Here is a 26,261-nt window from a genome sequence, read left to right as displayed (position 1 = left end):
TCGTACATTCTCGTATTGGGCGATTTTCGCTCACGTCCTTGTTTTCATCTTGGGCACCCCATTCCACGGGGTAGGTCTTAGGTTGGACGGTTCGGACGACCAGGGCAGTGGCTAGAGCAGTTGGGTTTTCGGTGGTGATCCAGTGGAGGTTTTCTGTGGTTTATCGTTTTCTCGTTCAGGGTTATGTTTTGTTTTTGTTATGGTTGTATTAATGTTTAAAACTGCCGTTATTGTTTTGTTTTCATTTGGGTTGTAAGATGATTAAGTATTTGATTTCCGCTGTTTAACTGTTAGTATTAAGTTTAATGTTGCATGTTTATTAGTCTGTTTAGTAGTGGCTCGGATAAGAGCGCTACAGAAATCTTTCAAGAAGAGTTTATTTCCCTTTCTGATCCTTAAATTTTTATGTTGCATTTAATTTTTTTTGTTTTTATTTCAGGTTTCCTTAATCTTTTTATTTTCCCGGTTAAATGGCGGATAACGGTACTCCGTTACTCTCTTAGTCGGTTAAATTAGTTTCCCACAATTGCTGATACAAAAATAAAAAAAAATCATTTCATTTCTTTTCAAAATGGATGAAAATCTCTCAAAATTTTGTAAATATTTTGCTTCTGTTTCTGAAAATGTTCTAAGAAAAATTTATGCAGGTAGGTGTGAAAGATTGAGATTGTTAATGCAAAAAGGAACCAGAAGATATTCTTCTTGTAATAGAAGCTAAGGTCCGATTAGGAGGAGAAGTTCCACAATCATTGCTCATTCGGTATTTGCCTGGATTAGGAAAAAGCACTTATGCGAAAAACGAAGAGCCAAAAGTTTAGGGATTTGTCATAAGTGTGCAAGATGGACTTGTGACAAACGATGCAGATCTTTGGGATGTGTTTCCAATAACATAGAAGATAAAATTGGTTGCATTAAGAATGTGCTGAGTAAGGAGTCTTTAGATAGCATCTTATTGACTCTTGAGACACATTCTAGTGGACATGTGCATATTGAACTTCTCCGTTTATGGAAACAATTCCAAGATGAGCGTCATAGTCTTAGGAATCCGACTAAAAAATGACCATGTTTGCCAATTTATAAGAAAATTGGATGGGAAGCATATCCTCGACTCATAGAAGGCGTTGAAGCCGTTTCTAGACGTAAAACCAGAGGAAAATTGTAAGCCACAATCACACTACTGTTTATTTGCATGTGTGTCATTATTGTTTTTACTATTTATTCTGTTTACAGCTGTGACCCATAGTTTTGTCAAGATAACATATTACCCCTATAAAATCTCTCATCTTTCTCTCAATTTTCGCAGACAAAAAAAGAAAGTAAAAACATGGCTGGATCCTCTGCACAAACATTGAAAAATATTTGTTTATTTTGTGGGTCGAGTCCTAGAAAAATTGAATTGTTTGTAGAAGCAGTGAATAATCTTGGAAAGATATTGACTGAGAGAAAAATTCACTTGGTATATGGGGAGGTAATATTGGGTTAATGGGATATGTTTCAACATCTGCTCATCTTGGAGGTAGTCAGGTTTTGGGTATTATTCCTACAACTTTAGCTGAAGGAAATATTACAGGTGTTACGATTGGGGAGGAATTAAAAGTTTTTTTCTATGTATGAAAGAATCACTCAAATGATTGAAAATTCTGATGCTTTTATCGCACTACCAGGTGGTTTTGGTACATTAGAAGAAATTTTTCACACTGTTTCTTGGGCACAACTTAATATCCATAATAAACCTGTGGGCTTGTTGAATATCAATAATTATTATGACAGTTTGTTGAAATTTCTTGATAAAGCTGTGGAACAGAATTTCATTTCAGAAAATTCACGACGGATGCTCATCTGTGCTTCGACTGTCGACCAATTAATTGATGATTTGGAAGCTTGTGTTCATAAGCCTGATCCGATGATAACAAAGATCAATTGGTCGCAATCAAGCAGTAAGAAAAAGAAGTTGGATCATTGATTCAAAAGTCGTGGATTGGTTTGCGTTTGTTTCAGTTTGTTATCTTCAATAAAATTCCAGGTGATATCTCTTTCATTATGTACTCTTTATTAATAGTTATTTTGACATTAGGGACAATATCATATTCTGATTGGGGAGAGAACAAACTTATATACAAAAATTTATAAAAATAAAAAATATATATATATTATTTCAAAATAAAATCATGTTTATTGTTAGTATCTTAGTAATTTTTGCAAAAATGTCATACATTACATTTTGAAATATTTAAATTAGAACATGCATTAATCTATTTAAGAATGTTTAAATTTTTATTTGAATAAAATGTCAATTTTAATATTCTGATCAATATAAAAATATGATTTATGAAATCTTTTTGAGTAATTAACCATTGTGACAAAATCAGATATTAAAATATATGGCTCAAGATATACCATATAAGAGTGCCTAAAATTTTAAACTCACACATATTTTGTGAGTGAGTGGAGAGGACTGAGAAAACAGCTTTCGAGCCTTTATTGATCATGAGAGAGACTATCTATTGTTTAGATCTTGAGTTCTTATTTTGAAAAAAAAAATGATATTTCCTGAAAAAAATAAAAAAAAATAGAAAAATACAAAAATAAAGATATTGAAGATCTATGTAATTTTTAAGTTATATGCTACGACCCATATATCTCTCATAAAAAAAAAAAGAAAAGAAAGAGAGAAATTTGTTGTACAAATTAAATAAATATGTGGTCAAGAAGCATAAACTTAGTCCGATTCCATGATGTTATGAAAAAAAAATATCAGGAAAAAATATATAATAAGAACAACTAGATTTTGAATCAATGGATTTTCTATCTTTTGATTAGTTTGGCTCGTTTGTCTGTCTGCATTCTGTAAACCATTTCTCTGAGCATTTATCTGTATTCCAACTCCATGAGAGAAATCGTTGCCATAAATTGCAACATTTATTAACATGTGAGGATATGGAGTTGAGACTCTTATTAGGAATTTCTGAAGGCCGTGTAGATTTAACTACCTGAAATAAGCTTTAAATTGATCATCTCAAATTATTTCATAAATTATAATTAGGATGATCTTGATATAACTTTGACAGTTTTCAAATTTAATTTAAACACTTAGATTGTTCTGATTACATTTCTATTTAAATTAATCAATATGTTTTGTATTCCTATTAATGCTTAAATTGCAAGGGACTAGCAATAAGCTGGTTGGGAGGTGTGATAAACATAAAAATTGTACATTAATTAAATGTTTTATAATATAAATATATAGTTTTTGTTTTATTAAATGTTTAAATATTATATGTTTTATAATACATTATATAAAATATAAGTTGTTGTGTAATTATATGTTTTTACTATTTTTTACAGGTTCGATAAAACAAGAACAAACTTGGCGTTGCAAATGAGATTAAGATGATTCTTGGACCTGTAGAAAGTTGATGTTAATATCTACAATATTGGTGGCAAGCATGGATAAAAATCCTCTCACAATTGGGATCAAATTAAGCAACAAATAAAGTTACCAAAGGAGTGGCAGTTTTACCATGCTCTAGTATATTGACCATATCTCTCAAATTACTTGGTCAAATGGTTTTAAAAAAATACTAAAACTAGACAACTCAATTATCCACATGTTTCTTTTTATGTGAAGAAGCAAATTCGGAGAAGAAGATTTACAAAAGTGATGTGTAATATAATATAATATCTTGGAACACCAATGAAGACTTATGTGTAAAAAAATAATATTTTATTTGTGGTTGTCTCCCCAAATTTGGCTATAATAAATAGGGGTGCAATTGTAATGTATTGAGATATCCCTCATTCTATGAATAAACCTTTGAGTTCATAATATTTCTCTCTATATTTTTCCTTTATTTCTTCATTTAAATATAATTAGCATGTTAATTTCATATTCAAAGTTTTACACTTTGAATAATGAATAGCTAACTTCCTAAAGTTGAGATGAAAAGGTGAAACTCTTGGCATGATAATAAAGTTACTAAAAGGTAAGAATCTATGTTTTATATTATTTAATCATTATTTATTGTTTATGTTATATTTATTTCTTTAAGCATTTTTATACCCTACTTATAAGTGGGATTTTTGATTTATTGTTGCTATATGTTACACTAAATTATTGGAACCATTTAAATGTTAGTTTGGTATTACCAACCATTTAAAGTGGATACCTTGATTTATTATATATGAATATATTATAATATTAAATTCTTGGAACCATTTAAATGTTTGTTTGGTTTTACCAACCATTTAAAGTGGGAACCTTTATTTAGTGTTTACAAATATATATATAGCACAATAAATACTTGACAACATTTATAAGTTTTGGTATATATTATATACTTATAAGATAATAATATATAACATAATATAAATATGATTATTTAATATATTGGAACTATTTATTAAGTGGATTTAAATAATGTTCGTTAATGTTAACTTTATTAAAATACCAAGAGTGGATCCTTTAATTTCAACTACTTAATTAAAATTTGAACAATTAAAAATTACAATTAAAGATTCAAACAACTAAAAAAAGTAAAAATAAAAAGACATTGTAGTGGACTTGTAATTACCTTAGCTTCCTCGTGGATACGATATTCGAACTCACCGAATTATACTACTTGTGGACAACCTGCTCTTGGGAATGCAACAATCAAAGTCGCAACAGTTGTCGGCCCGCCGAAGTCATGCAGAGGGTCGAATGCTATATGGGTGATTGTGATCGTCTTACGAAAACAGCTCATTTCTTGCCTATTAAGACGACTTTCTCCTTGATCCAGTATGCAGAGTTATATATCCGAGAGATCGTCAGGTTTCATGGTATTCCTGTTTCTATAGTGTCTGACCGAGATCCTAGTTTTATTTCATCGTTTTGGAAGAGTCTTCATTCAGCTATGGGTACGAAGTTGTTGTCCACCCACAGACAGATGGTCATTCCGAGAGAGTTATCCAGATTTTGGAGGATCTTCTCTGTGCATGTGTTCTTGATTTCTCCGGGAGTTGGGAATCAAATCTACCATTGGTGGAGTTTACATATAACAACAGTTTTCAGTCGTCTATAGGTATGGCTCCATATGAAGCACTGTACGTTCGTAAGTGTAGATCGTCTATTCATTGGGATGAAGTAGGGGAGAGAGCAGAATTGGGTCCGGAGATTGTGCAGCAGGCTGCTGACGTAGTGGTCAAGATCCGTGATAGGATGAGGACTGCTCAGAGTAAACAGAAGAGTTATGCGGATCAGAGGAGGAGATATTTAGAGTTTGCGGTTGGTGACCATGTTTTAGTGAAGATTGCACCGATGAAAGGTGTCATGCAGTTCGGGAAGAAAGGAAAGCTCAGTCCGAGATTCATTGGATCATTTAAGATCCTCGACAGAGTTGGGACGTTAGCTTATCGTGTTGCTCTTTCGCCGAATTTGGCCGGAGTACACAACGTGTTTCACGTCTACATGTTGAAAAGTATATGGCGAATCCATCGCATGTCTTGAACTTTGAACAGTGGCAGCTTACTCCGAACTTGTCTTATGAGGAAAGACCAGTGCAAATTTTAGACAGACATGAGAAAAAGCTTCGGAACAAAATGGTCAAGCTAGTGAAAGTCAAGTGGCTCAATCATTCGGAGGAGGAAGCTACGTGGGAGTCTGAGCAAGAGATGAAGAGTTGTTATCCCGAGTTATTCGGTAAGTTTTAATTTCGGGGACGAAATTTCTTTTAAGGGGGTAGAGTTGTAGAACCCGAAAATCAGATTACGTATAAGCCATGCATAATTGCTACTATTTAAATTAAAAATGAATATTTTATATAAATATGAAGTGTTTTAATTATTTTAAAAGTAGATGTTTAGTTTTATCTTTTTAAGATAAATACACGAGGTCAGACCGGAGTTTGGAGATTAGAGATAAGATTAATAATAAGAAAATATTCCTAAATTTAATTTTAGTCAAAGAATAATTTAATTTAAAGAAATAGAATATTTTAGGATTCATTTAAATTAATTAGAGCTAAGTTATTAAATAAAGTTCTTTAGGTTAATATTTAATTAAAGCTTAAATTAAAATATGTAAACATATGTGGGTGAATTAATCTAGGTATAAAATATTCAAGAAATTAAATATAACATTTAAATACTTAAATTGTTAACCATGCAATGCTATACAAGAGTTCATTTTAAATTAAGGTGTAAATCCACTAAATTATATAATAGATGTATTAAACCTCAAGCATTTAGAATACAAGATTTAAACAATAAAATACCATGCAAATTAGTAATAATAATTTTGGGTCCAACATTTAAAATATTTCAAAGGTTGGTAACTCTCAAGTCAAACCATCTCTAATTGCACTTCTTGGTGTATTCATTTTCCCATTTTTATAATCCACTAAATAGTAGTAAATTAAATACTAGAACCCACATCATTTTCCTCAAACCATTACTAAACAAAGTATCGAGCACATTCAGTAGGAATAAGAAACAAGAAACCGAGGCAACAAGGAATGAGAAGACATTCGAAAACCATTCACCTCCTTCACTTGTAACTCCCATTTTAATGTATGTTATGACCCATTTAACACCACTTATAACATTCATCTTCATCACCTACATATCCTGCACCGATATTGTCGAAAATATCAAGAGAAACCAGTTGCCATAATCGTGTAAGAATAGCACAAGAACAAGAAAGGAAATCCATCTCCGATTCCGCCGCTCGTCTTCGCGTATTGATTTGTTTTGTGTCAAAACAAATTCCAGGCATGTATATATCATTCCTTTGCTCTGTAATCAAGTTATATTAGTTATATTAAATCAATATATGATCATAAATCGAGTGACAAACGCATTTTGACAGCAAAATAACTCTCGAAAAAACTGTACAACACCTTGACCTTTGATTGTGCTTCACGATTGCTGTATTTTTATTGGTTTCAGGAGTCGTTTTGTTTCCAGACACCCAAGGCTGCTTCTAGGCATAATTTAGAATGTGTTATAGTGCTTTTGGTTCAATTGTTTCGGTCCATACACTCAAGAACAAAGAAATGACAACAAGTTCTTCATAAGTGCAGAATTGAATCACGTTTTTCTCTCTTGGTTGGTTAAGGAGGGAGTTCGAATCATGGCTGTCCTACGGACTCTAGCCATGGTTAGAACCCTTCCTTATCATGTCTAGGACGTGACCAAAGTGTCCTTTCAAAGCTTAGTTCATAGTTCCATCAGATTTTAAAACAGCAACACAAACATCACTCGAAAATTTCTTTTTCTGGTTTGTGTGATTAACTTCGGTTTTGAGGTGTTGGGATGGGCTGTGGTTGGCTTTTAGCCCATAGCCATGGTTCATACAACACACTATTATTTCTAGATTGAGCCATGGTCAATCAAATGGTCACTGGAACGACACAATACAATAGAACAATTCGATACATCTCATTGAACAGGATTGAGTTCTCGGTTGGTATGTTTTGGTGTCTTAGGTATTTTCTTGCGTTGTGGTTGGCTTTTAGCCCTTAGCCATGGTCCCAGACATACTCAGGATGTTGGTAACAATTCCTTGGGCGGTGGTTCAAGCCATTGGTCATTAAATTTCAGAGTTCACCTCACAAACACACAAGTTGCTACTGCTGTAATTTGACAGCAACTTGCTTTTAGGTTTTAGTGCTTTTTTTGAGTTCTTGGTTGGCTTTTAGCCCATGGCCTTGGACTGGACAGTACCTTATTGAGTTAGGAAAGTCATGTTTTTGGCCGTTCTTGATTTGGTCGAGTTTAGAGGTCGTACGAGAATTTACGGTGAAAGGTGCCAAAATGACTCTCGAAAGAGCGTTTTATGTTTTTGGATTCCTTTCACCCATTTTCGTGTTTTACAGTCATTATGCATATTTTTCAGTATGTTTGGAGTATTTTTGTTCATGGTTAAACGTCGGTTAAATGTTGGTTCGGGTTGGTACGAAGCCATGATTAAAAATCAAGTTGTTGGTCCGAATCGTCTCGTTTTTTGTTCTATTGTTAAAATTTTGTCAAGTAAGATTTATTGCATGTGTCATATATTAGTAGTAAGTCGCAGCAAGCCTGGGAACGATTCAACTCATCTCGTAAAATAAGGTTATAATTATATTACGTGCATAAAAATATAAAATGTTTATTTTGGAGATATATGTTATATGTCTTGTGGCCACCATACGTTTATGGGTTTGGAAGTCGGTAGGCAAAACCGAGGACCTCTCCGCCCGGTGACTTACGACCGGTTTATGATTATGTATGGATACGGACATCCATTCCAAGGGCTGTGATTGATCTCTACCGCCCAGTATACTGTGATTTAATATGATCAGGAGCTTATGTTATGTTATGGGCCACTTGCTTAGAAACATTATCTCTACCAGAAAATTATGATATGTTATGACAGAGCTCGATTGAGCAAAGCTTTACGTATGTTTTTCATATATGAACGTAGTTATAATTATTCATGATACGATTTTTACCGTACGTTTTACGATACTTTACTTTTACATTGCATGCGATTTTATGATATATTTACTTGTTATTCACGATATATACATGTTGAGTCTTTAGACTCACTAGACTTGATTATTGTAGGTATTGATGAGGTCGAGACCGCGGGCGGAGACCAGTGAGAGATCTTGGGACAGCAGTAGTAAACCCGAGGACCTCCTGATTTAATTTATGCACCTTTTAACTTTCAAACTTTATTTTAACATGTTGGATATTTTTTTAAATTACTGTTGAAATACTATGTTGACTTCCGCTGTTATTTTAAGGTTATGTTATTTACATGTTTATTTTATAAATTGGGCAAGATATTCATTTATTTAGAAAAATTTTAATAATTCCGCAAAATTATGAATATGAAATACGGGCCTTTACATGACATGCTAAACTAGGTCACATTTCCCAAAGAATGATGCACAAACTAGTGGGAGAAGGCATGTTTGATTTGTCGGACATAAATTCTCTACCTGCTTGTGAGTGCTGTCTAAAAGGAAAAGATGACCCAGGCTCCCTTTAATGGAAACGTGGAACGTGCACATGGTCTACTAGTTGTTAAGAATCCCTTGCCAAGACCATTGTTTAAGAAGTATCACGAAGCAATATGATTAAAGTTTATGGGCAGTTGGCTCTAGAGCAAGTGGGAAATTTTTAGAATAGATGCCATGTAAGTCAACTGTTGGCTATGGAACTTATTGACTCAATTGTAATAAACACTATTTATTTTAATATAATTCATTATTTAATGGTTTGTTATTTCTTTATCTGTTTACTAATGTGATCAACATAGATAAAGACCTTGATTATACTTTAATACAATGAATCATAATTCGTTGTTGAAATTCATTTGTAAACACTGTATAATCTAAATTCGTTCCTAGTCGATTCATCCATCTAAAACATGGATAAAGGTCGCTTGAGCTCGAGACTATCATCTGTGATGTTGTGTACCGCGTTTCTTGGTAAGGGCATAGAGATGTCCAAATATGCAGATGGGTAGTCATATGCTAATTATACCGAACTGCTCTCCCTAGAACTTTCCAAGTGGTTATCATTCATCGAGAGGATAAGTCTGTGGTTATGATTGTACACCATTAGTCCTTACGACCCGAGACAACACTGAGGCTCTATATCCTAGAGTTGTGCTTTGACTCGTTTACCGACTAAAGGAGGGTCATCAGGTGACGAGATTGAGTACAGTTGTGTTGCATGTAGGAGCCAGTGTATTGTAGTCGAGAATTCACCGCTCACCTACGGGTGTAGATAGTGTGATCAGATGAAAATAATAGTGCATGAAATCTCTTGCCAGAGTATGATATATACGATTAGAGAAGGAGTTCTCCAATTGTACATGTGATGCCACTATTTATTCTCAAATATGTGTCACATAGTTATCGAATTCTTATGCAACCCTCGATGAACCAATGGTTGCATATCCGATCGTGATATATGAGATGAAGGGTCCACACTTTATGTTAATCATAACCGACTGGTTCTTGAAGACAATATCAGTGATACCTAGGGAATCATGAGACGATGCTACTAGACGCTCTTACATGATTTCTGGCATTCTCATTATCAATTGTTGATACATAGAATGGGGCAAATTAGTGTAAGCTCGAATAAAGGATCATGCCCGGAATCACAAAGAGTTGTGAACCCACAGCTAGGTGTATCCCTGAACCATTGAGGGTCACACAAGTACTGTATTATTTTGTCCTCGTTGAGATAATAAATTCAAGGAGTTGAATTTATATAAAATATTGAGATAATAAATTCAAGGCTTTATATTATAGAAAACATTGAGAAATAAATTCAAGGAGTTGAATTTATGACTATTATATTTTGGAGGTGATAAATTCAAGGAGTTGAATTTATAATTTAATTCAAATGTTGAATTTATAAAAGCTTTCAATTAAATGTAATGAATATATGTATTATGGGCTTTTAGGAGTACAAGACCAACATGCAAATTATTAAAGTTCTTAATTGGACTTTAAAGATTAATTAATTTATAAAACTAGTTGGACTAGAGTAATTAATTGATTAAGCACATTAAGTATTTAATTTTATTAATGGACTCTAAGCATATATATATATATATATATACATATATATATATATATAGGGTTAATTCATTTCACTCATAATTTTCGAAAACCCTAGCCTCCAAGCCAAGGGATTTTCGAAAATCACCTCTTTCTACTCTCCTCGTTTTCGGCCACTTTATGTCAATCTCGTCGTAATAAAAGGATAGAAGAAAAAGAGCCTCGAAGAAAGTTCATAAGAAATATATCAAGAGATATCTCCGCTAATCTCAAAATAGTTACGTGAATCTTTCACTAAGGTATAAGTTTTAAACATCATTTGTATGTTTATTGTATTAGATCCATACGAGTGCTCAAACAATAATTTTGAATGTCAAGTTTTTAAAAAAATTAAAACTTCCGCTGCGTTTGGACATAGAAAACACGATTCACAATAAATAGATATGGCTAAGATGGTTATAGTTCTACTTTCCTCTAATACCGAAACGTTGGTTCTGAAATCAAAACCATTGGTTTTAAAACCACTTCTCAGGTCTAGATTAGTAAACAACGAAGATCCCTTACAATAAATGTAATTCCGCGACTATTAGCCTACAATGAACTACAGAAAATAATCAGAGAATGCTTAAATGTACAACAAACATGTGGCATCAAATTCGATAATTTGTTCCATATAACGGAACAACATGAGGTGAGATAATTGCTCTCCATACATTCCAACAACATACATCCATCATTACCTAACTCTCAAGTAGAAGAGTGGCAACTCTAGGTAGACACTTGATTTTATATGTAGCCCTCTTGATACTTCCAAGAATTGGATGCAGAACAAAGAAGATTAAGCATTTTCTAGGCAAGAGCAAACACTATTCTTTCTTGATGAATTGCCAGTGGAAGCTGAATTCTTTACCTGCACAATTCTTACATAGGTTTCTCAAAGACATATATGCCAACTCGTTAATCGCAAGTATACATGGTAATCGATGTGTGGATAACCACTATCTCACTCCTATTGTTGTTACAGAATAAAGAACTTCGACACCATTAAATAAGTTGTGCCTTCTTGAGGTCAGACATAACTCCTCTATCTTCATCACCCCTTTCATTGTAAAGAACCTACAAATAATAGGAGGAAGTGTAAAATTGTGATATTTCAGGGCTAAGCAAAATATTCCACTATTCGGAGTACCTTGTCTATGATCCCATATTCCACGGCCTCACTCGGACTAAAATATTTTGGACGCCTTATGTCTTCTTCAATCTGCTCCGGTGATTTTCCAATGTGTTTTGCATAGAGCTTAACCTTTCAAAATCAAACATGAAATTGCTAAGTATAGGTAGGTTCCAATGCAAATATAGGTACTGTGTTGGTTTCTTGTTTCAGTGATACAGAAAAGTGGATCCAAGAAATTGGCCAGTCTATAGCTAAATGTTTAAAAATAAAGGTGATAAACAGTTTCCTATTGCATACAACCGAATCAAAAACTTTTCCAGACAATAAATTTCACACACGGTACAGAATCCCACGTGTAAGAGAAACATAAGCAATCTTCTTTTCGGTTTTGTCAAGGGGCCAAAATGAGTGACACAATTGCCAAAAATGATTGTCAAGCTTACCAACTCAGCCTTCACATTTCTAATCTCTTTCCTCATAACCTCTACATCAGTGGCTTGACCCTGAAATCTGGCAATTGGCTGTCAAATTACACAGGTATCCTGTATTAGTGTCAAAACAACATAACGTAGAAAAATAAAAGAAGAAAAGAAAAGATGATGATTTTTTAGCATCATTCTTAAACTAGACCAGTTATTTGGAAACTAAGCCAGATGAGAAATCCCTATATTTGGGTTTACTAACAAAAAGTAAATGTGCTTTAAAGCGACCTGTTTTATCATGATTGTTGAGGATGGTAAGGCAGAACGATTCCCCTTAGCACCAGCAGCCAATAGCAAAGCTGCTTCTCCCCAAGCATTGCCAACACATAGTGTAAAAATCGGTGGCTTCACATACCTATAGGGATTTTACAATTTTGAAATTATGTACAGAAACCGAGGTAGCGAACCCATGACAAGTTAACATGTTCATTCAAATTTTGGAATACCTTTACGAATTCAAGATCAGAATTGTGTCTGCGATTTTAAAATATAAGGGAAAGATTTATAACCTCATGACATCATATACTGCAAAAGCTTCTGTCTCATAGCCCAACTTCTCCCCACCCTGAAAATTGTACAAACTATAGCATAAACATGAATAGATACAAGCATATAGATGCAGACAATTTCTTAGGCAAATAATGCATGACAATGAAATGTGCTCCTGCAAGTGACATGATTAATCTCTGCATGACACTGCTATGGAGATTATTCTGAAAACATTTATCCAAAATAATGCAACATAGTAGACAAATAAGATTTAAATTGCCAATGTATCGGGGTTCATTTGCAAAGATTGGGGACTTTGTTAGGTAAAGTCATCAAAATGATGTTCCCCTTTTGTTGAGAAACTAATTGATGCTCGCAAAAGGAAAAATAAAAAGACAGAAGCATTGTCTAACCTTGGTTGTCCCCGTCGAATTTATATAAAGGTAAATTGGTTTTTCCTCATCTTCGTACTGCAGGTAAAGGAATTCTGCAAGTATCAATTCAGTGACAGATGGAACCAAAGACATTCCCAAGTAGACAATCCGATTCTTGTACAAGTACGATGCCAAATCTGGTGGAGCTTGCTCCCAAGCACTTCCCCTAGAGAAGGGAATAACCTATAACAAATTGGAGGCAACCACAAGTGAGATAATAAGCAAGCCTCGCACTAGCATTATCAATAATAGAGAGGAAATCACAAGCGATGTGCATGAAAATATATTTTATTTTTTAGAAAGATGTAATTTGGTTAAAACATATTTAATAACTAATTATAAAATCGATTTAAGTATTTACGATGCAAAATTAACTAAAATATCTTATTTACGATCTTGATTTGAGTACCTCTTATGCTTATTACACAATATTGACAATGGATAATATACTATGTTGCATAGATGCGAGTACGGGTATCGTATCGAATATGAAATGGATAAGGTGATACGAAAATTTTGAAAATATAAGATACGATACGGATAAGATACTATGATTATTAAAATATATATATATATATATATAGTATATATATATATTGTAGTATTAAAATTGTAGATATATATATATATATATTTATACAAAGATATTCTAGAAATATACATACATATTTATGTAAATATACACAATGTATAGCTTCAGTGCAGTGATTTAAAAATATAAAGCTAAAAAAAATTTCAAATTATTTTTTTAATGAAACGTATCTCTGCCGTGTCCATGACGTATCCTAGCCGTGTCCAAAACATATTCGACTGATCAAACTTACAAAAAGTCAACGACACGGATTTTGCCGTATCCGACACGCGTATCCACGTAACGTATCTGTGTCCGATACTTAAAAAAAAATTAGGAGTATCCGTGCGACATAGGTAATATATAGTTCAAGTGCAGTATTTTTTTGAACGAACAAATGACGAGTGCATTTTGGAATAATTTCTTTGACACACAAAAGAAAACAATCTAACATGCTTTGGAGCCACTACTCGCATCCTCAAAAAAATAGCATATAATCACACAAGAAACTTAACAGATTCCCTTGTCTATGCAAAGTAAACACTTATCTCAGAAGCAGCGGCACAAAATAAGATAATGAGTTCAAATTACAAGTATGAGCAATTTTGGTGAGACTTGCACATAACATTTTATCCAAGGCGATGCATAGTTTCTTTTATGCTTGTAATGACCCGAATCCTTATTTTAATAAAGTACTAATTAAGACATGATTAAATAGTTGTTAATTAAGCAATATTCAGAAATGGTTAATTGAGGATCAACATGTTGGGATCCACCGAATATAAAATAGATCACCCAAACTCCTTCAAATTGTATTATCTCGAGAATTCAACAGACGAATGAGATTATGATACGTGGTAGATAAGATTGAGTTCAGATCTTCTGAACTAGTCCGGATACAGCCTATAAATAAGAGTTGATTTCTCATCTTCTCTCTCGAGTTCTAGTTTATATCTATCTTAGATTTTTAGCCAGTTTCTAGGGCAGTTTAGTGTCGAGAAGCTTCGGAGCTAGTGTCGAGAAGCTTCAGAGTGGTTGGTGAACCGGGACACGCAAATCGAGACGTCATCAGCAGGGCTGACGACAGACGCAGGTATAATCCTAAAGCTTTAAATAGTGATTTAAAGATCATTAGGACGAACTTTGAAGCATGTTTAATGATTTTGTATCAAGCATGATAGTGATTTCAGTTTGTTGGTATTATCTAAGTTTAGACGAGTAGACATTCTGTCATATTGTTTTCGTGAGGTACGTGATATACTGACTGAGATATCCAAGCGTAGTATACAAACTTATATGCTTCATATTTATCTGTTGCATGATGCATGTTTTATTGTTTTAACATACTTATGCATGACTTATCAGGTAGGGCCTGATATCTTTTGAGATATATCTCGTTTGTTTGGGCTGCTCAGTCATGTTCTGTATTGTGGACGGTTGGGTATCGTGAGCTACAGTGTCCGACGAGACCCGCGGGCTCTGATGACTCTGGACATTGTAGGTTCACGTCTTGATGAAGAGTTTGAGAGCCAAAAAATGCCTATGACAGATCAGATACTACACACTCAGACACCTCTGGACTAAGCATGAGATTCTTGACTTGATTCTTGATATCCAAGCATATGCATTTCACATGCATCATATCGGTTTGCATACTCGTATATTGTCATATTGGGCGATTGTCGTTCACGTTCTTTTTTCATCTTCAACACCCTATTCCACAAGGCAGATCTTAAGTTGGACGGTTCGGAAGCCAAGGCAGTGGTTATAGTAGTTGGGCTTTTGGTGGTGATCCAATAGAAGTTTAATTTGGTTTCTCTCGTGCTATATTATGAATTTGATATGATTGTATTAACGATTAAGACTGAAACTATTGTTCTGTTTGTTTGGGTTATAATGTGATAAAGTAATTTGGTTGTTGCTGTTTAATTGTTATTATTAAGTTTTGATCATGCATGCTTATTACTTATTAGTCTCTTTAGTAATGGCTTGGATAAGGGTGCTACAATTTTTTTGTTTGGTTATTTTTAGGTATTTACTTAGCAGTGCTGGCAGCGACAAATTCCCTCTCAACAGTAAGGAACACAATTTTTATCCTTACCTGAACTCAAAACAACGGTCCTTAATTCCAAATAGTGCCACAAAAATATGCCACATGACATTTCTTTCCACTTCTCACCATCTCTATTTGGCATAAAATAACACACACCAATGGTGGCCAACTATACATTACACGAACTGACGAAAGTAAAAAATACACCACCATAATTTAGTGTAAAAAATGAATCTTAATGGCACAATGAGATGTCCTCTTATAGAAACAATCATCAGGATAATAACATTTTCACAGTTTCACTGCCTCAAAACAAGTAGTAAGTATAAATTACAGCGTCAATCACAGCACATACATCATCATTTCAAAAGCAACAGAACATCTTTCTCATAACTAATCAACGAAGTGTCCAAAAAGATCATTTCTTTAAAATCATCCAACAACCCCCCATCTCACCAATCAACGTAACAAGCACAACTCCACATAGCAAAACCATACATATATGATTAATTACCATTGTGACGACACCCCTTTTGCCACAAGAGATTGAGGAAAGAGGTTTGAGTGAAGCGGGGTAGATTTTTTGACCCGAGAAGTCACCCGAGACCCAGCCACCCACGATTGGAGATAGAAAATTGGTGCAAAGAGAAGGTTTAAAAGAAGAGTATGAAGATGCTAGAAGTGGGCTCATGCTATGGGTGATTCCGGCTGTGGGCAAAACCTGAGAAGCCATGTATCCCGCCGAAGAGGCCGAAAGGTTTTAGGATGAAATGGGATCGGGTTGTTGGATTGTGGATCCGTTTCTTGATAATATGGGGTTGGAAAATGAATTCGGGTTGTTGGGTTTTGGATTGGGTTACAATATGAAAATGATCCAATAATTGAAATAATAATGATAAATATGTTGTGAAAAAGTAAAAATTTATGGTAAAAAGTAAAAATCTCAAACTCTCAAAATTTACCAAACTACACATTTTATAATATTTTTCTCTCTACTCAATTGTGATTTTATTCACAAATGAGAGACCTATTTATAGAGTTTCATTATACATAATCCAAAAAATAAAATACATCATTACCTACATCATCACACACAAATTTCTAACTTTCCAACTCTTATTTTCAACATTCAAATATTCAACTATTACTTTTCAATATTCAAATCATTTATTTTCAACACTCCCCCTTGTGATGATGATCATGAAATGATGATGTCTTCATTACGTGTTTTGTACTGCCTCGTTAAAAACCTTACTTGGAAAAACCCATTGGGATAAAAACCATAGTAAGGGAAAAAGAGTGCAGTCACGTAAACTCCCCCGATGTTGACATGAACAATTCTTCACAAATTTCGTAGATTGCGCATCCCAATATTATATATGTGCTTTCTGAATATTGTCGTAGGAAGTGCCTTTGTGAAGAGATCTGATGAGTTTTCACTTGATTGAATGTGACGAACATCAATACATTTATTCTTCTCAAGCTCTTTGGTGAATGCGAAGAACTTAGGAGGAATATGTTTAGTTCTGTCGCTTTTTATGTATCCTTCTTTCATTTGAGCAACACATGCTGCATTATCTTCATATAGTATCACAGGCTTCTCATCGAATGATAATCCGCATGAAATTTGGATATGTTGGGTCATTGATTTTAACCACACACATTCACGACTTGCTTCATGTAGTGCAATAATCTCGGCATGATTTGATGAAGTTGTTTCTGTGAACGCCAAGATATTGCAGTGCCTCCACGAGTAAATACATATCCAGTTTGGGAACGTGCCTTGTGTGGATCAGATAAGTATCCAGCATCAGCATAACCAATTATACTTGGATTAGCATCTTTTGAATACAAAAGTCTCAAGTCTGTCGTTCCTCGTAGATAACAGAATATATGTTTAATTCCGTTCCAGTGTCTCTTTGTTGGATATGTGCTAAATCTTGCCAACAGATTCACGGCAAAAGATATATCAGGCCTTATACAATTTGTAAGGTACATAAGGGCACCGATGGCACTTAGATATGGTACTTCTGGACCAAGAATATCTTCATCATCTTCACATGGACGGAATGGATCTTTTTCTTTGTTTAATGATCTAACAACCATTGGAGTACTTAAAGGATTTGCTTTATCCATATTAAAACGTTTAAGGATCTTTTCTGTATAATTTGTCTGGTGAACAAAAATTCCACATTCTTTTTGTTCAATTTGTAAACCCAAACAATACTTGGTTTTTCCAAGATCCTTCATTTCAAATTCTTCTTTCAAGTATGACACAACTTCTTGAATTTCCTTATTCGTTCCAATGATGTTTAAATCATCAACATATACAGCAATAATTACGCATCCGGATGTTGTTTTCTTAATGAAAACACAAGGGCATATTGAATTATTTACATATCCCTTTTTCATCAAGTGATCACTTAGTCGATTATACCACATTCGATCTGATTGCTTTAACCCATATAATGATCTTTGTAATTTCACAGAATAACATTTCCTGGGTTTTGAACTTTGTGCTTCAGGCATCTTAAATCCTTCAGGGATTTTCATATATATATTACTATCAACTGATCCATATAAGTAAGCTGTAACAACATCCATAAGACGCATTTCTAAATTTTCAGATACCGCCAAGCTAATCAAATACCGAAACGTAATTGCATCCATCACAGGAAAATACGTTTCTTCATAATCAATTCCAGGCCTTTGAGAAAAACCTTGTGCAACAAGTCGAGCTTTATATCTTACTATTTCATTTTTCTCATTTCGCTTTCGAATAAAAACCCATTTGTATCCAACAGGTTTTACACCTTCAGGTATAAGGACTATAGGTCCAAAAACATTACGTTTATTTAGCGAATCTAATTCAACCTGGATGGCATCTTTCCATTTTATCCAATCCTGCCGATTTTTACATTCACCAAAAGATTTTGGTTCATGATCTTCGTTATCATTTATGATGTCGATTGCCACATTATAAGAAAATATATCATCAATTTCATCTATATCTTTTCGGTTCCATATTTTTCCAGTATTAATGTAATTGATAGAGATTTCATGAATCTCGTCAGTTTGTGGTTCTGACAGAACATTTTTATCATCATGTGTTTCTTCAGGAACACCATTCTCTATTTTGTGATCATCATGTGTTTCTTCAGAAACATCATTCTTTATTTTGTGATCATCGTGTTTCTCTATGAATTTTCTTTTTCGAGGATTTTTATCCTTGGAACCGACTGGCCTTCCACGCTTCAGGCGTTTAATGACATCATGAGTATCTTCCATTTGTTTCTTTGGAATTCAATTCGAGCAGGGGCATTTGCAGCATGTATATGATTTAGTTACCCCTTTTGTATCTGCAAATGCATCTGGTATTTGATTTGCTATTCTTTGCAAGTGTACAATTTGTTGTACATCTTTTTCACATTGTTTTGTTCTTGGATCCAGATGTAACAATGATGATACATACCATGTAATTTCTTTTTCGGTATGTTTCTGTTCTCCCCCTAACATTGGGAAGATTTCCCCATTAAAATGACAATCAGCAAAACGTGCTGTGAACACATCTCCTGTCTGAGGTTCAAGATATCGAATGATTGATGGACTATCATAACCGATATAAATTCCAACCTTTCTTTGAGGTCCCATTTTCTTTCGTTGTGGTGGTGCAATAGGCACATACACCATATATCCAAAAATTCTCAGATGAGAAATGTCTGGTTCTTTACCAAATGCAAGCTGTAATGGGGAGTATTTATGATATGCACTTGGTCTGATGCGAATTAATGAAGCAGCATGTAAAATTGCATGTCCCCATATAGAAATAGGGAGCTTTGTTTTCATAATCATTGGTCTAGCAATCATTTTCAAACGTTTAATCAATGATTCAGCCAATCCATTCTGTGTATGTACATGAGCAACAGGATGCTCAACAATGATTCCCATAGACATACAATAATCATTGAAAGTCTGGGAATTAAATTCACCAGCATTATCAAGTCTAATTTTCTTGATTGTATAATTGGGAAATTGATTCCTCAATTTTATTATTTGAGCAAGTAATCTTGCAAATGCAACATTTCGAGTTGACAATAAACATACATGTGACCATCTGCTGGAGGCATCAATCAATACCATAAAGTATCTGAATGGTCCACATGGTGGATGGATTGGTCCACAAATATCACCCTGAATACGTTCAAGAAACATTGGTGATTCAGTTTGGATTTTGACTGGTGATGGTCTTATAATAAGTTTTCCAAGAGAACATGCTTTACATTGAAACTTATTATTCTGAAAGATCTTCTGGTCTTTCAGTGGATGACCATGTGTATTTTCTATAATTCTTCGCATCATTGTTGAACCAGGATGTCCCAATCGATCATGCCAATTGGTTAATATCGAAGAATTATCAACTACCATGTTTGATTCAATGGGACTTATATGTGTATAATGCAATCCAGTAGGGAGCATTGGTAGTTTTTCAATCACATATTTCTTTCCTGATTTATATGTGATAAGGCACATATATTTCTCATTCCCTTCATTCATTGTTTGAGTTTCATACCCATGGGAATATATATCATTAAAACTCAACAAATTTCTTTTCGATTGTGGTGAATATAAAGCATCATTGATCAAAAATTTTGTACCATTAGGTAACAAAAATTGTGCTTTACCACATCCTTTAATCAAGTCTACAGGACCTGATATTGTATTCACCGTTGTTTTTGTTGGTTTTAGTTCCAAGAAATATCTTTTATCTCGGAGGATAGTGTGCGTTGTACCACTATCGGGTATGCAAACTTCAGTTTTGCTCATAGCATTTTCCATATTTGAACTTCAAAAAAATATGCAATGAAATAAATTACTGGCAATATATATTTAAATATAACACATATCATAATTATACAATAAAACATTATTCTATGAATACATGAAAAATAAATTATTGTACATTTATATTCTACCATTATATTGTTCATTTTCAGAAAAATCATTGAGAAAATCTGTAGCATCAAAATTGTTCATTTCTAACCCACCAACATGTTGATCATTTCCAGAGAAATCATTCATAAAATCACCAGCATCAAAATGAGTTGAATCACTCAAACGGTCACTGCGTTCAGTGAAGTTGGTCTCCTTTTCTTTCCCCTTTAATGATTCTTTATAAAGTTTACAAAGGTGCTCAGGGGCTCGACAAACTTTGGACCAATGTCCTGGAGTACCACATCTGTAACAAGAACATTCATATCTTTTTGAGTGATTTTCATTAACACTTGTATTCTCATGATGCCTTTTCTGTGGATGGTTTGGGACGGTCTTTTGAGATGAGTTATAAAAATAACTATCTCTATTATTTTCAAAACCACGGCCGCGTCCACGACCACGACCAATTCCACGTCCACGACCTCGACCTCGACCTCGACCAAAATCTTGTCTTTGAATTTGATTTTGGTTCCGAGGTTTAAATTCATTTTTACTTACAGCATTTACTTCTTGAAATGCTGTTGATCCAGTGGGTCGGGACTGATGATTTCTCATTAATAGCTCGTTGTTTTTTTCCGCCACAAGAAGACAGGCGATGAGTTCAGAATATCTCGCGAATCCACGTACTCTATATTGTTGTTGTAGAGTAATATTTGATGCATGAAACGTGGAAAATGTTTTTTCAAGCATCTCAGATTCTGTGACCTCATGTCCACAAAATTTTAGCTGCGAGATTATTCGATACATCGCTGAATTATAATCGCTGACTTTCTTAAAATCTTGGAATCTTAACATATTCCATTCATCACGGGCGGTCGGAAGTATAACTTCCCTTATATGTTCAAATCTTTCTTTCAATCCTTTCCACAAAGCCATGGGATTTTTTTAGTCAGATATTCACATTTTAATCCCTCGTCGAGATGTCGACGTAAAAATATCATGGCTCTTGCCTTTTCTTGTGATGTACATATGCCATTTTCTTTAATAGTCTCGTTTAGACCTAATGACTCAAGATGCATTTCTACATCGAGAGTCCATGGCATATAATTCTTTCCCGTGATGTCGAGCGCAACAAATTCGAGCTTTGTTAAATTTGACATGGTGGTACTAAAAAAAATTACGATGCATTTTATTAGTTAATAAATATTGCAATACAAAGTAACGGATAAACAACAAGTACAAGCATTTGTAAAAATAAAGAAAACGCATGAGGAGGATATTCTCCGATAAATACAAGACTCGTGAGTATGATAACCAAAATAATTAAAAATAATTTTGAGGAAGCCATCTTCTTTTTTCTTCGAAAAATTTGATGAAGAATAATTTTTAGCGAAGAAGAGAAAGTTGTAGTGATTGAATGTGTTTGTGAGATCATATTTATAGGGCAAAAACTAGCCGTTTTTTACCATTTATGACCGTTGGTGTACAAAAAAATAAATGTATGTATTTGTATAATTTTATGGTAATAATATGATGTATATAATATTAGACATGTTTAAATAATTATATATATCATATCATAATATTATAATGAGTGCCATAATTTATTTTGTTTAAAAATCTTATAGGCTTTTATACTTGTCGTATCCCTTACGGGAGTGTGGGATGTCGTCTTAACATCCTCCCAGGATTTATAACAAGTTTATGAAAAATTTATTTTTATTATTTCTATTAATAACATTATATTGTATATTAAATAAATACACAATAAATAAATAACAGTAAGATAAATATAATTACTTTTGTTACCTTTTACTTCTGTTTGGAGCTTGGAAAAGTATGTAGGACTTTTAGAGCTTCGTGCTGATAACGTGTTGTGAAAAAGTAAAAATGTATGGTAAAAAGTAAAAATCTCAAACTCTCAAAATTTATCAAACTACACACTTTATAATATTTTTCTCTCTACTCAATTGTGATTTTCTTCACAAATGAGAGACCTATTTATAGAGTTTCATTACACATAATCCAAAAAATAAAATACATCATTACCTACATCATTACACACAAATTTCTAACTTTACAACTCTTATTTTCAAATTCAAATATTCAACTATTACTTTTCAATATTCAAATCATTTATTTTCAACAAAATATACGAATGAAAGAACATTTTGATTATCACTATGATTTAAAAAAATATTTTAAAGATTTTGATGTTTTTAATTATATTATAAAAAAATAAATAGATGTTAATATATGTAGGAAGATCGAAACATATAATCATACATAAATACATAATACAATGTATAAATTTATTGATTTAAGATAGAAGATAAAAATATATAAAAAGTGATTATTTTATTAGAGGAAAAAATAATTTTCTTAAATATTTAATTATTTAGAAAGTAAAAATTAAATATAGTTTTTTATATTTTCTATCAAAATAATAATAATAACAGCTAATTTAAAATTATTTCAATGAAAATTAATAGATAAAATAATTTATAACATTAAAATTAAATAAAATTCCAATTTTCGTAGTACTCCATCACTAACAAATATTTAACATTGATACTCACTAAAAATGCATGATCCATCATTCCTAAGGAGTGAAGATGACCTGAGTTAATATTCTTGACCTAGATTAGGCGGAAACCACAAGCAAACTATTAAAAGATAGTCGAGTGGTTGTTCCGACGTATTTTCTCTGACACTCAAGTCAATTACAAAGATATAGGCGAGAAGACAGCTAAGTGCGCTTCCAAAAATTAATATAGCAATCTTATGATGAGGTTTTCAAACCTTGTACTTGTTAAGAAATATGTGACGACCAAATATGTGAGGTGGGAAACCATGCATGCGGAGTAGGAGACCACACACTTATGGCTCACTTAGACCAAGCCTTCGACGGTTCTCATCCACTCTCTCATCCTGGAGCTCGCCCTACAGCTAAGATCTCGCGTCCCAGGGATGATCTCTCTACCCATCATCGCTCGTGGTGATAATTGTTTTTCTTGACCTCATCTGTTGTATCTCAACATACTTAATTCATCTCCCAATCTCTGACTTCTTGACATACTCCATTTAGATTATGGCAACATTCTTGCTCATTCAAATTATCCTTGGGGCTAGGAATGCATCTATCAGGGGCAAGCTACCTACTTACGATTTTCGCCCTAGTTTACCTTGACAAAATGACGTTACTTGGTTAGAAATGGATCCGAAGCCTATGGGGTATAGGCACGAGCATGTGATTGACCCACTCTTGAGGTATCAAATCCTATACAATTCTAAGAAAAATATATATGATAAAAACTAAATATTTTATTATTGTAGAGTAACTATTAATATAAAAATTTAACTCGATGTTAATTGGTGATACCCCTGTAAGGGTACGGGTCATCATTGACCCGGGATATTAATTGGATAAGCCCAGATCAAAAGTTCATATGCCGGGTACTCTCCTCAAATACCCGGGCATTACATTTCTTCCCAGGCTCGTCATCATAGCCCGTGCTCTCAAGCAAATACCCGGGTACCTTACTACCCAGGCTACCTCAAGTTTTGCACCACACTCGAGTGTGATTGATACAGGCAGTCTAATCTGTCAGAACAACTTGGGCTTGGAGTGTCCTAGAAGCCATCAGAAGCTATAGTATGGGCAACCGACTTGCCATACTTAGTATATGTCACTGGAATCGAGGTACCTACCCCATTTTCTACTATAAATAGCAGTTATACTTCTCATTTAATGATTCTGAAATCTTTAAACTCTCAAGCATTATACATATTTTCTCTCAAATATTATTTGTGTTCATCTTCAACCTGCTGACTTTAGCATCGGAGTAGCTACGTCGGACACCCCTCCGGCGCTCATTCATGAGTTACTTTCTTGTTTGCAGGTGTTAATCCAAGCCATTATCTTCACTCAAATTCCCAAACACTATAAATTACTGATTTGATCCGTTGGAGCTCCTTACCCGGCTCATCCATTTCTGCGAGATCACATCATTGCCGCCGTCTATGGGAACTCGAGATTAAGACGTTGATATGGCTCGTACAAGAAGAACTAACCAAGATAATTCTCGGGCCCAGGAAGATGGAGGGCAAACTTCGAGACAAGGTGGTGTTAATAACACCGGACCAAATCTCATTACCATGACCCCGAAAGAGCTGAAAAAGATTATATACGATGCGGTAAAGCAAGCTATGGCCAGGAAAGAAGTTTCTCAGCATGTTACACCACCCGGATATAGACAAGAGCGTGAGCAGGAGCAAGAGCAAGCGTTGAGGGAGGAGGAGGAAGAGGAGGTAAGAGGAGAAAACGAGGAGTCCAGCGCCGGGTTCAAATCTCCTACTATGGCGGAAGAGCTGTTGGAGTTGAGACAGAAGACGAAGGTGCAGGAAGGGCAGCTGGAGAGCCGGAGTACTTCCCAGGCAGTCACCAGAGGATGCCCATTTGCTGATATTATTGTCTGGGAACCTCTTCCCGGGAATTTCAAGTCTGCCAAAGTAAAAAATTATGATGGCAACGCAGACCCCGATGAACACCTGGCCAGGTTTGAAAATATGATCATGCTGCACTGTTACACTGACCAAATCAAGTGTAAGGTGTTCCTGACATTGGTAGATTCGGCTCAAAGATGGTTTGAGGGTTTGGCTCCTCAAAGCATACATTCCTTCAAAGACTTTCAAAAGGTGTTTTCACACCATTTCAGCAGTAGCAAAAAATACAAGAAGACTGTTTTTATTCTTTTTGAGGTCAAGCAAAGCTCGGAGGAGAGTTTAAGGGTTTATATTAGAAGATTCAATAGAGTGGCTCTGGATGTCCCCACTTGTGCCACTGAAACAAAGACGACCGCATTCACCCAAGGCTTGAGGGAAGGTGAATTTTTCAAATCATTAACCAAGAAGGTGCCCACGGATTTCGAGGACTTATTGTCCCTGGCAGAGAAGTATATCAATATGGAAGAAGCTCAGAAGCAGAAGAGGGAGGCTGTAAAGAAGGAGAGAGGAGACTGGGTGTCAAAGCCCGAGGAGAGAAGACAGAAGAGGGGTAATCCAGGGCAATTTTTTCACCACGTGACTTTGAAGATCGCCCGGGAGAGGAAAGTCCAAGAATGCAGTAGAGACTTGACCCCGGACCATCAATTATCCCGGCCAGAGAAGAGAGGATTTTGCACTCTCCACAAAATGTGTTATCATAACACCGAGAACTGCAAGACACTGAAGGGAGATTATGTCTTACCTTCCGCTCCGGGACCCAGTCACGACAACAAGAGACCGAGATTGCCACCTTGGACATCTCGGCAGCCAAGATCCAATGCCCGAGGAGGAGGTATGAGGAGTAGTCCGAGGAGTGCCCGGGAGAAGAAGAGAGCCCAAGCTCGAAAGAAAAAAGAATTTGTCCCTTGCTACAAGGTTGATTAAAATGATATCAGGAGGGTCCACTGATGGAGACTCCAATCGGGCGAGGAAGTCGAGAAGTAGGAGGGAGTGTATGGAGGTAGAGGGGACAAGGAGGAGCGAGGCAGTCATCAGTTTTGGCCCGGAGGATTTGTAGGGGGTGAATCTGCCCCACAATG

The 26,261-nt window shown here is 34.6% G+C and overlaps 1 protein-coding gene across 2 annotated transcripts; it reads right to left on the bottom strand.

Annotated features, from left to right (window-relative positions):
* Positions 1-10,976: 10,976 nt before the first annotated feature.
* On the bottom strand, positions 10,977-16,557 carry LOC140814855 (ATP-dependent Clp protease proteolytic subunit-related protein 4, chloroplastic-like). 2 transcript variants are annotated; one of them, XM_073173954.1, is made up of 7 exons: positions 16,259-16,557; positions 13,100-13,303; positions 12,707-12,762; positions 12,426-12,552; positions 12,159-12,236; positions 11,731-11,838; positions 10,977-11,657 (listed from the first exon to the last, which is right to left on the bottom strand). In XM_073173954.1, the coding sequence occupies exons 1-7, from the start codon at positions 16,475-16,477 to the stop codon at positions 11,586-11,588; spliced, it is 864 nt and encodes a 287-aa protein (XP_073030055.1). In that variant the 5' UTR covers positions 16,478-16,557; the 3' UTR covers positions 10,977-11,585. The 2 variants fall into 2 exon arrangements, with proteins under 2 accessions (XP_073030055.1, XP_073030054.1); XM_073173953.1 differs by having other exon boundaries at positions 11,731-11,844; positions 16,259-16,553.
* Positions 16,558-26,261: the final 9,704 nt, after the last annotated feature.

The sequence above is a fragment of the Primulina eburnea genome, chromosome 15 (genome assembly GCF_022965805.1).
Source record: "Primulina eburnea isolate SZY01 chromosome 15, ASM2296580v1, whole genome shotgun sequence".
In the NCBI taxonomy this organism is placed as follows: Eukaryota; Viridiplantae; Streptophyta; class Magnoliopsida; order Lamiales; family Gesneriaceae; genus Primulina; species Primulina eburnea.
Note: the sequence above shows the minus strand (reverse complement) of the source record. Positions and strands in the feature narration are given on the sequence as shown.